The following is a 14,337-nucleotide window of genomic DNA, read 5'->3' on the forward strand; positions in this document are numbered from 1 at the left end:
TGGAGGCGGGGTGGGGGTGGGGGTGGGGGCTTCGAGGGGTCCCGACCTCTGGGTAGATCCTCAGGCTGCTACACTGAGGGGGTGGGACCCTGGCACTGGGGGGAGCGAGCCGAAGCGGGGGCGCAGCAGAGGCCTGCCGTGCGGGAGGAGAGGGGACGCCGAGCCTGCCAACCGCGCCCCTCCGCGCGCTCCCTGCGCCCCCTCCCCGCGCCGAACCCCGGGGCGGGCCGGGGGCGGGGCCTCGCGGCGCTGACGTCACCCCGCCTAGAAAGGGGCTCGCGCGCCGCGGGCCGGCTTTGTGGAGCGCTGCGCAGGGTGCGCGCCGGGCCGCGGCCGTGAACAAAGGAGCAGGGCGCCGCCGCGGGGACCCGCCACCGACCTCCCGGGCCGCGCCAGGGCCCTCCCGCCCGCCGCCACCATGACCGCCAACGGCACTGCCGAGGCGGTGCAGATCCAGTTCGGCCTCATCAACTGCGGCAACAAGTACCTGACGGCCGAGGCGTTCGGGTTCAAGGTGAACGCGTCGGCCAGCAGCCTGAAGAAGAAGCAGATCTGGACGCTGGAGCAGCCGCCCGACGAGGCGGGCAGCGCGGCCGTGTGCCTGCGCAGCCACCTGGGCCGCTACCTGGCGGCGGACAAGGACGGCAATGTGACCTGCGAGCGCGAGGTGCCGGGCCCCGACTGCCGCTTTCTCATCGTGGCTCACGACGACGGCCGCTGGTCGCTGCAGTCCGAGGTGCACCGGCGTTACTTCGGCGGCACCGAGGACCGCCTGTCGTGCTTCGCGCAGACCGTGTCGCCGGCCGAGAAGTGGAGCGTGCACATCGCCATGCACCCGCAGGTCAACATCTATAGCCTGACCCGCAAGCGCTACGCGCACCTGAGCGCGCGGCCGGCCGACGAGATCGCCGTGGACCGCGACGTGCCCTGGGGCGTCGACTCGCTCATCACGCTGGCCTTCCAGGACCAGCGCTACAGCGTGCAGACGGCCGACCACCGCTTCCTGCGCCACGACGGGCGCCTGGTGGCGCGCCCCGAGCCCGCCACCGGCTACACGCTCGAGTTCCGCTCCGGCAAGGTGGCCTTCCGCGACTGCGAAGGCCGCTACCTGGCGCCGTCGGGGCCCAGCGGCACGCTCAAGGCGGGCAAGGCCACCAAGGTGGGCAAGGACGAGCTCTTCGCCCTGGAGCAGAGCTGCGCCCAGGTCGTGCTGCAGGCGGCCAACGAGAGGAACGTGTCCACGCGCCAGGGTGAGTGGGGACGCCGCCCCCCTCCTCCCGGTCGGTGCACAAAGCGCACCCCACCCCCGTACCTCCAGCCTCCCGCCCTTTCTCGCCCGCGGCGCTGCTGTAATCCCCAGCGACGTCCGGTGCGCCCCCGCTAGGCGCGCCGGCCACCCCGCCTCGTCGCGGGACGTGCGCTCGGGCCCGGAGGAGGGGGCGAGGGGTGGGGCTTTGCCCATCCTTGCGCGGCGCCGCACACCCCCGCCCCGCGTCGGGGTTGGGGCTCCCCGGGCCCCACGTAGGCGCCGCCCTACGGGCCACCTCCGACCCCCCACCCCCACCCCCACCCCCAGCCCCAGGCCTGGAACTCCCCACGCGCGCTGATCCCGCGGATCGCCCTGCCCAGCCCAGCCCTGGGGGGCAACGCCCATCCCCCCTTTCCTCGTGCCCCTCCCTGGTCAGCTCGAGGGCGAAGACGAGGGTAGCTACACGCTCGGGGCACACCCCCACCCCCCACGGCCCTCGCACCGCAGGCGGGATGGGGGAGCCTTTGATCTCCGCAGGGTGCGCCGCCACCTTCCAGTCCTCCAGGCCTTTCTCCACCCCCACGCGCAGCCTCGAGGGGTCGGCCTCTGCTGGGGGGTGCGCCCCTTGTGTCTGCCCTTCCCCCCCAGCCCCTCCTCCCGCGTCTGCCCCGCGCTCCAGGCCGCGGCCTTTGTGAGCAGGGGGGCGGGCTCCTCCAGAGGGCCCTCCCTCGCCCCCTTTGTCCTGCCTGGTCTCTGCAGATGGGAAAACCAGATGCGGAGGGGCGGGGGAGGGGATCGGTTTTCTGCAGGTCCCCCCTTGCTGAGGACCCCCCGCGCCGCCCCCGGTTCTAGTGCCCGGGTCCGGAGCCTCTCCTGGAGGCGGCCTCCCTCCTTGCGCCCCGGTCCCGGGACGGCGTGGCGCCGATGGCCCCCTGCCAGGCACCCACCCCGCCCTGCGCCCGCCGCGCGTCTCGGGTCTGGTGCGCTCTGCGCTGCGGGCGTTCGAGGGCGGACTTAACGTGAGCCGAGAGACCCCAGCCTGGCTCCCTCGGGAGGCCCCCTACCCTCGAATGAACCCATCCCCAAGTGTCCCGCCTGGAACAATTGGCTGCAACTCGATGCGTCCTTTCCCGGGCCTCCCGCCGGCCTGGCCATTTCCTACCGGCCTGCGCGCCAGAAATGAGCCCCCCTCTTCCCTTCTTAGATTCTCCCCCTGGGCGGTTTCTTCTCTTCCTTCTGACGCCCTCGTCCCTCCTTTGGCAAGGAAGACAGTTGGTTCTCTGCAGCCAGAGGCCCCACTGGACGGACCTGACCTGTCGGGGGCTGGCTCTGCCGAGTGGGAAGTTGGAGCCCAGCCTCTGGAGATGGCTGGATGGGAGCCCGATCGGTGGCCTCCTCCTGGTAGAGTGGCCTTCCCGGACTTTCTCCTGATAGCCAGCCTCCTGACTGTGGGCTGGGACTGGGGAGAGGGGCTTGCAGCCCCTTGTCAGTGGGGTAGAGGCCGGGAAGGGGAAATGGCTGTTTTGTGCCTGAGTTTGCTTGATTTGGGCAGTAATATTTCAAGGGGACAGATGAGCGGGTTTGGCCCAGAGAGGTGAAGCCATTTGCCCAAGGTCACACAGCAACTTAGCAGCTTGCAGAACTGGGTCAGTCTGACTACAGAATAGGTGCTTTTCGGGACCCCCGATACCTCCCAGCCTCCAGGGCACAATGGGCCTCCCCTTTCTGGTCTCACACAGCGTAGGTAGGGCAGGACTCCTCACCTCTTCAGCACATCTTGAGGCCCTACCAGGTGAGACATGCTGAGGCCTGAGTGGTGAGCAAATGAGTGCGTGTGTCCGGACCCTTCCCTCTTGTGGCTAATGTTCTTGTTGGGACATGAGCAGCACCCCAGAGGTGTCAGGCAAAAGCCTGGGGGTCCAGAAAGTATATCAGGATCCCAGATTAGATGGGGGAGGGCAGGGTGGTGGTGGTGGTGGTGGTGGTGGTGACTTCTGAAGAGGACAATTGAGCTGACCTGAAACATGAATACAAGGTTGTGTGGATCAGGTGTGTGGAACAGTGGTGCCAGCAGGAGGCACAGCTGGTGCAAAGGCCCTGAGGCAGGAAGGAGCAGAAAGCCCAGTATGTCTCTGGGAAGGAGTTTGTGAGGTTGGTAGGTGGGACTGAAACAGCTGGTGGGGGCCACCATGAGGAAGACCTGGAGGAGCAGGTGGCCCTGGCCCTTGCCCTTGCCCTTGCCCTCGGGGTCGGGAAGAGCTGAGCGAGCCTGGGCAGATGCCCTCTCCTCTTTATTAAGGTTGCTGGCAGCGTTCGGGTGTGATTCAGGCTGATGGGGCAAGGGGAGTCGGAAATTGGGCCAGTAGAAGTGTTGGCTCATCTGTGAGTTTAAAGGTGCATAGAGTTGGGGGAGGGGTCTTTGGGGGCTGACACTGGGGCTCTTTTGGCCTCAGATCTTGGGGTCCTCCTCTTGTTCTCCTGTTAGTTGACCCTGGGGCTTCCCAGTGGGATAGAGGGTGACCGCAGGACCCGGAGCCGTTTGGGGGTGGGGGGGGCGTGTCTGCGGAGGCCATTTTGGACAGGCCTGCGTGGCAAGGAGGCGGTGTCTGTGCTTCTGACACATGCTGGGAAAAGCCAGCCAGGAAGGAGGAGGATCCGGGGCTTAGCCGGCAGGGGGGATGTGAATCATGTCCACAGGCTTGCACGGGCCTGGCCTGGTGGGGGTGGGGTGCTCCCTGCTGAGGCTGCAGCCTGCTCTCTGACCTCAGTTTCCCCACCTGCTTGGGCTGCCCCAGGGTAATCCTTTGAGCCAGGGTTTGTTTCTGGGAGGGGGCCATCTCGGCTACCAGGGAGTGGGGTCCTCTGCCTGAGGACCGATGTGACAGGCAGATGGCCTGTGTCCATCCCAGGTGCTCAGAAATGGTGTAGCTGTGACCACGGCCCAGGTGAGGAGCTGGCTTGGGTGGGGCTGGAGGTTGGCAGGGTCTCTGGGGGAGCAGCACGTCACTCCCAGTGGGGTCTCCTGCCGTGCTCCTTCGAAATCTCACCTGCCCCCGACGCCAGCCACACCCTGGGCTGTGCCTCACCGAGGTCCCCCCTTGGTCTCACAGCTCCTTGCCTCTGGCCAGCTGTCCCTGGGGACGCGTGCTCAGGAAGTGCCCTGTCCCAGCCACTCAGGGGCACTCAAAAGGCAAGGCTGGCTGGCTGGCTGGCTGGCTGGCTGAGAAAGCGCTGGCCAGGTTGGGCTTTGCAGGGTGTGTAAGAGCTCTCCTGAAGAGGCGGGACATGTGAGGTAATTCAGGCCCTTGTTCTTGTGCAAGGATGGAGGCAGGATCTGAAGGGGTCAGGTGGTGGTAAGAGTGACCGGAAGGTGGGGCGGGGGGAGCGGAGGCCACAGATGCTTCCCAGTCCCCTCCCCTAACCTGAATGGGGTGCTGGGGAGTGTCCACTTTGGACAGGCCAGGCGAATTTGGGGACCGCTAAGGCTGCGGGGGGTGGGGTGCCCTCTCTGAGCTACCTTAGAGAATGGCTCAGAGGCAGGAGACAGGGAAAGCCATGAGGCAGAGGGCCGGGCAGGGCTGGGGGAGGCAGGAGATGTGCTTCTTTGAGCCCCCACATCTGCCTCCTGGGGCTCCTGCGGGTCTGTGACTCAGGTTTTCTGTGCTGCTGCTGCTGTTGATGAAAAGAAAAATCCCGAAGAAAACCCTGTTCCCATAGTAACCCAGCTCTAATTAGAGACTCCAAGGCCAAGCGGGGCCTTTCCCGTCTGGGCAGGGCCTCGGAGCCAGGAGGGGCCCTGCTGGATGTTGGGGAGACAAATCCCTCCCCCACCCCTTCCTTTTGGGGTTGGAGGACCTGCTGTCTACCTGGCACCAGGCCCCTGAATTCTTCCAACCTCCTGGCAGGATGGAGAGACCCTTTTGGTAGACAGAGGGAGACCGAGGCCGAGTGAGGGGAGGGCACTTACCCCAGGGTGCCTGGCCCACACTTTGGGTGGCTCCCCTGCTGGCCTAGGCCCTTCCAGGACTGCACACAGCCAGCTGATGGGGTCTCAGTAACCCAGTGGCCGGTGGCAGCTGTGTGCCCCTGGGCAGCGACGACCCAGCGGAGCCTCCCGACTTCTGCGTTATCTCCCGAAGGCTGGCAAGTGCCTCGTTTATCTGCAAGGCTATATTAAGATGAGCCCTTTGAACCAGCAGATTTGACTTCTAACCCAGGTCCCTTCCCTGCTCCCTTCTGGCCCTTTTTCTGGGGATCTTCCTCTGTCTTTCCTGCTGTTGGCTTTTACTCCCCTCTGTTCCCTCCTTCCGGTCAGCCAGCCAGCGCAGGTACCCTGGGCAGGTGGCCCGGGGCCGGCTCACAGGGCCCCTTCTGCAGCAGTGGGGGTGGGGCAGGTCGGCCAGCTTTCGGGGACTGCAGCCCCAAGTGGTCCTCCTCCCCTGAGTGGCCCTAGGACGGTCCCATTCTTGGTGGCCCAGCTACCCAGGGGGCCCAGTCCCTGCTGACCCTTATCCTCACCCAGTGCTTTACTGGGGGTGTGATGGTGGATGGGGCTCATTACCTGCCTCGCGGCCGTCAGCAGATCCCCAACATCAGGGCTCTGCGGGCCCAGGGGGCCTGGAGGGTGGAGCCCAAGGGGTTCCAAGAGGATCTATTTCAGGGCCCTGGGTCCGCCAGGCCACACAGAGGGCGTGGCTGGAGGCCCGTTTGCCCCCTTCCCCTCCTCAGGGTCACCAGGACTCAATACTCTCCCTCTGGGTGACCTTGGGCAAGGACATACCACCTCTGTGCCTCAGTCTCCCTCTTTGTGGAGGTGAAGGTCCCCGCCCCCTGGTGCTGATGTGGGTTAAGACAGGCTCACCCTGGGCACCTGGGGGGCTCAGTGGGTTAAGCGTCCGACCTCGGCTCAGGTCACGACCTTCACCGTTCCTGGGTTTGAGCCCCGCTTCGGATTCTGGTCGCCCTCGTTCTCTGCCCCTCCCCCATTCGTGCTCTGTCTGTGTCTCTCTCTCTTCCAAAAATAAATAAACATTAAAAAAAGAAAATAGGCTCACACCCTTCAGGCCCTCCACTTGGTGGTGGAGAGAGCTATGGGTGGGTCCCGGCCGGGGGTGGGGGTGGGGGAACCGGGGCTCCGCCAGCCACCAGCCTCCATCTGCCCCTCTGAAGGGACAACTTACCGTCCACCAGTGTGGTCCCGTCTTCCCTAAGGTGTCGGGACCCAAACGGTGACCCACTTGCGAGCTGTGAGTCTGGGCACCAGCAGGTGGGGCAGATGTCTCTGCTGTTGGCGCCGTTCGAACCCAGGCGCTTGGGGAGTGTGAGTTCGTTCTGTTGGGGCCGCATAGCCTGCTTCCGGGCTGCAGGGCTTGGGAGCACTGGAAGCTCCCTCTGGTCACATCAGGTGCTTTGGGGACAGGGACACGTGTGCAAAGATGCTGCCAGATCACCTGCAGGTCGAGATCGGTGGCAGGCGTGCAGTGAGGTGGAGAAAATGCCTGTGTCTGCACAGGGGGGACAGGCAAGGAGGGTGAGTCCACCCGCCGTGCCGGTGCGGTCTGGGGCGCGGGGCGTGGGACCGCGTGCGACTTCACTTTTACGGGTTTTGTAAGTTCTCTGAAAGGAACGTGAGGTCGCTCTTCTGTTTTCCTGTTAACTTGGACACATTCAGAGGCACGGGGAGGCTACGATGTATCGATTTCCCTCAGGTGCCCGCAGTCTGCCCTCTAGCTCCATCTGTCCCTTTATTCGTTGTTTTTGGTTGTAGGGAAAGCAAATCCCTGACCTCGGGGCATTTGGTCTCGAGGTGTTTGTGTCTGAAAAATGAGGCCATTTTCCTACATAACCGCAATATGATGAACCGTAATTAATCCTTAATATTTAATCCTGGGCCGCGTTAAGGTTCTCCCGACTGGCTCTAGAATGGCTTTTTGCAGATGGTTTGTCGGAAGGTATTACTTGTATAATCAGAGGACATGATGCCTAGACGGACGTGGCCGGCCTTGGGCCCTGCCTGGCCCTGCCTGGGGTCTTGGGTTCTGGCCTCTGCTCTCGAGGCTGTGGGTCAGCCCGAACTGGGGTCCCCGTGCCAGTCGGAAGCTCTCCCCGCAGGTATGGACTTGTCAGCCAATCAGGACGAGGAGACCGACCAGGAGACCTTCCAGCTGGAGATCGACCGCGACACCAAAAAGTGTGCCTTCCGCACCCACACGGGCAAGTACTGGACGCTGACGGCCACCGGGGGCGTGCAGTCCACTGCTTCCACCAAGTGAGTCTCCCCCCCACCCCAACCACCCCGCACCCAGACCGGCCCTCTCTGTTGGGACGGGGCCCGGGGACCCGGGGCGGCCTTGCCTGACCCTGCCCTGTCACCCCCAGGAACGCCAGCTGCTATTTTGACATCGAGTGGAGTGATCGGCGGATCACACTGCGTGCGTCCAATGGCAAGTTTGTGACGGCCAAGAAGAACGGGCAGCTGGCCGCCTCGGTGGAGACAGCAGGTAAGTAGTCCGTCCCTGGTTCCCCGGAGGGTCTGCCCACCTCCTAGTCACTCCCCGGCACCCCTCCCCCCCAGGCCCGCCCCCTGCTGGGTCTCACCCTAGGGCTGATTTGCCCAGTGACCCCAGAGTCCCGCCCCCCCTCTCTGAGCCACACCCGGATCATCCCAGCGCCCCCCCCCGCCCCTCCCCCACCATGAGGCTCACTGCCCTTCCCCCTTCCTGGGCCAGGGGACTCGGAGCTCTTCCTCATGAAACTCATCAACCGCCCCATCATCGTGTTCCGCGGGGAGCACGGCTTCATTGGCTGCCGCAAGGTCACGGGCACCCTGGATGCCAACCGCTCCAGCTACGACGTCTTCCAGCTGGAGTTCAGTGACGGGGCCTACAACATCAAAGGTGGGTTCTCCGGAGGCGGGGTGGCTCAGTGATTTGGCTCTGGGGACAGACATCCTGTGGTCGCCAGGCCCTTCCCCTCTTCTCTGTGTAGGAGGGGGGCTCCCCGGCCCACCCCAGAGTGGACTCCCTGGCTCCACCAGAGGGAGAGGCGGGGTTCTGGAAAGGGTGGGCCGGGAAGGTGTCGCACACCTGAGCTGTGGGACTTAAACCCTGGGTGGGGGGAAGGGGCGCGGACCCCTGTCCAGCAGGTGGGGGGAGGGAGGCTTAGACACAGAGGTCACCCCAGTTCCGGAAGTGGTGATTGCCGTGTGGGGAGCTGGCCCAGCATGGGGCCTGATGGGCCTCGCCCCCACCCCCCACCCCAGACTCCACAGGCAAGTACTGGACAGTGGGCAGTGACTCCTCAGTCACCAGCAGCAGCGACACCCCCGTGGATTTCTTCTTCGAGTTCTGTGACTACAACAAGGTGGCCATCAAGGTGGGCGGGCGCTACCTGAAGGGGGACCACGCGGGGGTCCTGAAGGCCTGCGCCGAGACCATCGACCCCGCCACTCTGTGGGAGTACTAGCCTGCCGCCCAGCGCCCTGTCCCCGCCCTGCCCAGACCCTTCTGCTAATAACTCTCTTCTCCAGGCGGGCTCCGGTGTCGTGGCAAGTCCCTTGCCTTTCAAACTGGAAACCCAGAGAAAATGGTGCCCCCACCTGCTGCCCCGTGCCTGGTCCTTGGAGGGGATCTCAGACCCCTCTGCCCTCTCTCTTCTCTGCCATGGGCGAGGCTGGCACCCCTTTCTTCTGACCTCAGACGACTCTGAGCCTTATTTCCTCAAAGTGGCCAAGGAGGGCGGGGGTGGTGGTGCGGGGGGCGCTGGGAGGCCTTCCTGAGTCCCTGGGTCTGGCGGGGTGTGTAACTGGAATCTTCTGCCCCCTCCCAAGAGCCTCTCCCCACCCTCCCCTTCCCCGGAGCTGGGCGCTTGCCCCCAGCTTATCGGAGCCCCTGGTGCACCATCCCTGCGGCGGGGGGGAGGCTGTGGGAGGGGGAGAGGGTGAAAGCAGCGTGTGCTGGCTGCTGGCCCCTCTGCACCCGCGGCCTGCCCGCCTGCCCACCGCTGTGGTCTGGGGCCCTGCCGTCTGTCTTCTTTCACCCTGGCCTGACTGGAAGCAGAAAATGACCAAATCAGTATTTTTTTTTTCTTTTTTTTTGAAACGAAACATTATTGCCAGAGGCGCCCAGGCAAGCCTGGTTGGCAGCCACGAGTGATCTTCAAGGGGTCTCGTGGGGGATCTTGAATCGGCATCTCCGGGCCTCGCAGTCCTACTTGCTTGCTAGTCGTGGGGGGCAGGGGGCAGGGTGCTTCCCTGAATCCCAAACCCGCCCCTCCCTCCTCGGGGCCTCTCGCTGGCCCCCTCCCTCCTGCCTGCCCTGGCCTGTGTCCCCATCTGGTGGTGCTGAGTCCCTCACCGCCTCAGCCAGAGCCCCCGGTGTGATCGGTGCTCCCTGTCCGACTGGACTCCTTGGGTCTTGGGGTGGGATGAGGTTGGGCGGCACCCTCCATCGGGAGCCTCCCGGGGAGCCCCGAGGCCCTTGGCTCCCGGCCCTGCCCCCTGCCAGCCCCCCACCCCCGGTTCATCTCTGCCATGCATCTCACTCTGGGTGTCCTGGTCTTTTATTTTTTGTAAGTGTCGTTTGTATAACTAAACGCCCATGATAGTAGCTTCAGACTGGAAAGCAAAATAAAATAATGCGTGTGCAGCCCTGAGCTGGCCCGTGTGTGTGTGTGTGGGGGGGGGGGGGGGTCAGGCGGGTGGGGCGGGCGGGGCCCAGGGTCCGATGGGTGGTCTGAGCAGCCTGGCTGCCTCCAGGAGTGGAGGAGGGGGCCCTGTGAGGGATGGCCTCTTACTTACCCCAGAGATCTGCCTGAGGCCACCAGGGTCCCAAGCAGCGAGCGGGAGCTCCTGGGTGGGGAGGTGGCTCAATCTGGTCCCACAGTTTCCTGCCTCCAGTATTTGTGAGGCCCGTTCCAGGCCTGCACCGTGAGGTGGGCCCGTGGGCTTAGGAGGTCGAGGTCAGGGTAACACGAACCCATAGATCCAGCTTTCTTCTGCCTCTAGAGATGCCCTTGACTACAACTTGGAGGATTGGGGCCCTTGGCCGCCCTCTTCTACTGCATAGGCCTTTTGTGGATGCATCAACACCCCCAAACACTAGGCCTTGCAGAGGCTGGGATTTCGCGGTCCGACGGGCCTTCTTCGGACGGGCACAGATAGAGACAGGTGCAGGTCCTGGGAGCAGGCCGCTGGATGCACTAAGCTGGGGGGGAGGGAGGCGCCAGGTTGGGTCCCTACATCAAAGCAGGCTCAGCCCTGGAAGTTGGGGGACACTTCTCCATCTGGCACACCAGAAGCTGAGGAAGTGTCCAGCCCTGAGCCCACCCTGTGTTCTCAGCCCCTGGCAGACCACCCCCCCCCCCCCCCCCGCCCGGCCAGCCCTGCAGCGACTGCGGTATCTCAGTTAACCCAGAGCTTCCCAAAGGGGGTAGCGCTAGTTCCCATCTTACAGAGGAGAAGACTGAGGTCCAGAGCAGCCAGGCATAGCCTTCCGGGTGGAGCACGGCGCCCTGTGGGTGTCCAATGAGCACAGGATGGATAGGGACATGGGGGCGTGCAGTGCCAGGGCCGGGGGACGGCGGGGGTGAGGGGGCTGGAGCCGGCCTCGCAGCCAGAGGGCTCAGCGGAAGCGCTGATTGGCTGCTGGTGACGAAACTGGGAGGCGGGCCGTGATTGGTGGTTCCTGGAGGCGGGAGTCTCGAGATTGACAAGGGCAGATGGCAGCCACAAAGGGATGTTGGGGCCCCAGTGGGGTCCTGGCGACCAGTCCCCCACCCCTGTTAAAGCCAGGCTGGAAGCCAGAAAAGTCTCAGGTCTCAGTGACATGGAAGGAACAGATGAATCTTCCGGATCCAAGCTCTTCCAGACCACGGGGGGGGGGGGGGGGGGGGGGGCGGGAGGGAGGGGAGGCACACTGAGAGGGGTTGGGATGGGGTGCAGGGGTTCCAGTTGGGCACAGTTGTAGATCCTGCTGGGTGAGGTGGCTCGAGCCCTGCCCACGGAGCAGGAATGAACTGCCCTGGAATGACACCAGGGTTCGCTCCCGGAATCCCAGCCTCGTACCTAACCAGACAAGCTAGGCACAGATTCCGAATTCCATCCATTCCACAAAAATGGGCACCTGTCACGTGGCTGCGCATTGTGGGGGCTGTGGGTGACTGAGGCACGCAGTCTGACTGGGGTGATGATCACACTTAGGGAAAGAGGACATTATAAGGGACAGGAAGGACAGTCTGGGCAGAGGGAACAGCATATGCAAAGGTCCTGTAGGGGGAAGCTAGGCAGGAGGCAGGGTGGAGCCTCCTAGGGTGGGTGGAGCCTCCTTGGGTCCTCCCTGAAGAGTGGGTTTGAACAAGCGAGGGAGGTTGTCTCCAGACCCACCTGGAGGCAATGGGCATCTTCTGACAGAGATCGATCGTCCTGTGGCCTTGCGTGGAGCATGCTGGGGACCACCAGCGTCACTCCTGCACACCCAGGCTCCTCACTTCTGGGTCTTTCCAGGCCTTCGGTTCCCTTCTGTCAGAACCAGCTCTGGGGCCCAGGCTCGAATGCCAGAGCAGGAGACGCAGCTCTCGATCCTGCCAGAAGAACCTTCCTCAGTGTCTCCCCACCGACAAGGGCCTGGCCGCATCACATGCGATCCCGCATACACATGGGCTTATATACATGCATGGGCATGCGTACAGAGTCCTGTGCACACACAAACACACGTGCACTGGAGACATATGTGTGTGCACAGACACAGAAGTGCTCACGGACACACAGATATGAGTACAGATACACATACGCCAGCTCCCGGGGAACAATGAGCTGTCCCGGTCGGTGGGGCCTCTGAGCTTCCCAAGTGTGTCCGCAGCTCAGGCTTCTCCCCTGTTTGTTTCTTTCTTTTTAATTTAAGAAAAAAAAAAGTTTTTATTTATTTTTGAGAGAAGGAAGATGGAGTGTGAGCGGGGGAGGGGCAGAACGAGAGGGAGACACAGAATCCGAAGCAGGCTCCAGGCTCTGATCTGTCAGCACGAAGCCCGACGCGGGGCTCAAACCCAGGAACCGTGAGATCATGACCTGAGCCGAAGTCGGACGCTTAACCCACTGAGCCGCCCAGGGCCCCTCCTCTCATTTCTGGGGCGATCTCAGAGGAGGACACTCCAGGGCTGGCTGTGCCCTACTTCCTGCAGGGTCAGAGCAGTCTCTTCCTGAATCAGGAGGGATGATAGGTGACCTCCGGTGACCCCACACTGAATCATAATGTGAGGCCGCAGAAGGATCTGGACTCTCTGGGGACCCTCCGTCCTCAGTTTCCCCCATTTGAGCAGTGGGAGACTGGCTCCCTGGCAAGATTGTCCAGATGGAGGAGCGGTTCTGAGACCCCTGGGGCAGCGAAGAGAGAAGGGAACAGATGTGGTCTCCCCAGGCAGAAGGAGGCGTGGAGAAAGGGCCTGGGCAGGGGGAGGAGGGGCGGGGTAGGGTGGAGCGTTTGGCCCGAAGCCCAAGCCTCTTAGTGGGGCCTGTGGGCTTAACCAGGAGGAGGCTCATCCTCCAGGAGGTGTGAATCAGCAAGACAGAAGCTGTGCAGACTTGGGGGGAGGGATATGCACTCCCCTCCCCCTCCCTGGGACCCAGGCCTGACCCCCTGGGAGGGGAGGGGCAGACCCACCTTCCAGGAAGCTCCTGCTGGTGCCAGGCCTTGGCAGGTCCTCTGCACGGGTTACTACTTGATCGTTATTATTATCCTAAGAATCGAGGTGATAAAAGCAAGAGGATGACGTCAAAGGGTGCCTGACCCCAGTCCTTCTCCCCCCAGCCCCGCCCCCAGCCAGGGTACCACCGTTGGCTACTACGTCTTTTACTCTTCTGGAAAACCGGCTGTTACCTACAGTACCCATAGACGGCCCTTGCTACGCGCCGGCTACTAGCCCCTTATTCCCTCACTTAGTCCTGTGACGGGCTGAGTTGCGTCCCCCTTAAATTCTCACGCCGAGGCCCCAACTCCCAATACCTCGCCATGGGATGGTGCGCGGAGACAGGGCATTTAAGGAGGTGATTATGAGAGGTCGCCGAGGTGAGCCCCACTCCAATCTGTGTCCTTGTAAGAAGATTAGGAGACAAATTTGCACAGAGGGAAGACCGTGTGAGGCCTCAGGTAGAGGCCCCAGCCCAGCCGTGCTGACTGACACCTTGATCTTGGACGTCCAGCCTCTGGAGCCAACTGCCACCGTCCCCATCCATCCCAGCCCCGGGTAGTGGTAGTGAGTCCTGCTCCTCCCATTTACTGGTGCAAAGACTGAGGCGCAGGGCGGTTATGAAACTTGCTCCGGGGTGCAGCTGGGATTTATATAGAGAAACATAACCTGTCTGTACAGCACATAGACGCTCGCAGGATGGGTTCTCCCAGAAACGGACACGCACTCAAGGCCAGGGGGCTTATTTGGGAGGTGACCCCGGGAAACAGGGAGGGGGGTACATGAGCCTGAAGGAGGACGGCAATAGTGTGTGAGCGCCGTGGGCAACCCGGGAGACCCGGATTCACCCCGCAGAGCCTCCCCGCGAGCGAGCGTACGGGCGCTCACCGGCTGGCCACTTCCTTCGTGGTTACCCTCCAGCACTTTGGACTTTGCGGTCAGCTGCAGCCGGGGGTGAGGGGAAGTGAGGGGGAAGCCGGGGTGGGGGACTGTGCGTCCAGGGGGCAGCGGTGGGGGGAGACCGGCGGGCCTGCGGTTCACAGCAGCTCTGTGCTGGGCAGTGAGGGGCTACGTGGCAGGGCTGCTCTGGCCTCTGCCGCTGTGCCAAGATGATCAGGACCCCGTTGGGGTTCTTTTGTTGTAATTCAGTAAGGAGATAATTTGGGACGGTGATAAAATGCACTGACACCGAACTTACCGTCTTCCCTGCTCCGAGTGGCCAGTTCAGGGGCATTAAATACATCCGCCACCACCATCCGTCCTCTAGAACTTTCCATCTTGTTGATTATTTACAAAAGTTGTTTTTAAATGCTTATTTAGGGGCGCCTGGGTGGCTTGGTCGGTTAAGCGTCCGACTTCGGCTCAGGTCACGATCTCACAGTTCGTGGGTTCGAGCCCCGCGTCGGGCT

At 63.1% G+C, this 14,337-nt stretch overlaps 1 protein-coding gene across 1 annotated transcript; it reads left to right on the forward strand.

Moving 5' to 3' along the window:
• Positions 1–307: 307 nt before the first annotated feature.
• Positions 308–9,901, forward strand: FSCN1 (fascin actin-bundling protein 1). Its single transcript, XM_047839303.1, has 5 exons — positions 308–1,250; positions 7,361–7,517; positions 7,628–7,749; positions 7,978–8,145; positions 8,511–9,901. The coding sequence occupies exons 1-5, from the start codon at positions 419–421 to the stop codon at positions 8,711–8,713; spliced, it is 1,482 nt and encodes a 493-aa protein (XP_047695259.1). The 5' UTR covers positions 308–418; the 3' UTR covers positions 8,714–9,901.
• The last annotated feature ends 4,436 nt before the right edge of the window (positions 9,902–14,337 follow it).

Source organism: Prionailurus viverrinus, chromosome E3 (assembly GCF_022837055.1).
Source record: "Prionailurus viverrinus isolate Anna chromosome E3, UM_Priviv_1.0, whole genome shotgun sequence".
Taxonomy (NCBI): Eukaryota; Metazoa; Chordata; class Mammalia; order Carnivora; family Felidae; genus Prionailurus; species Prionailurus viverrinus.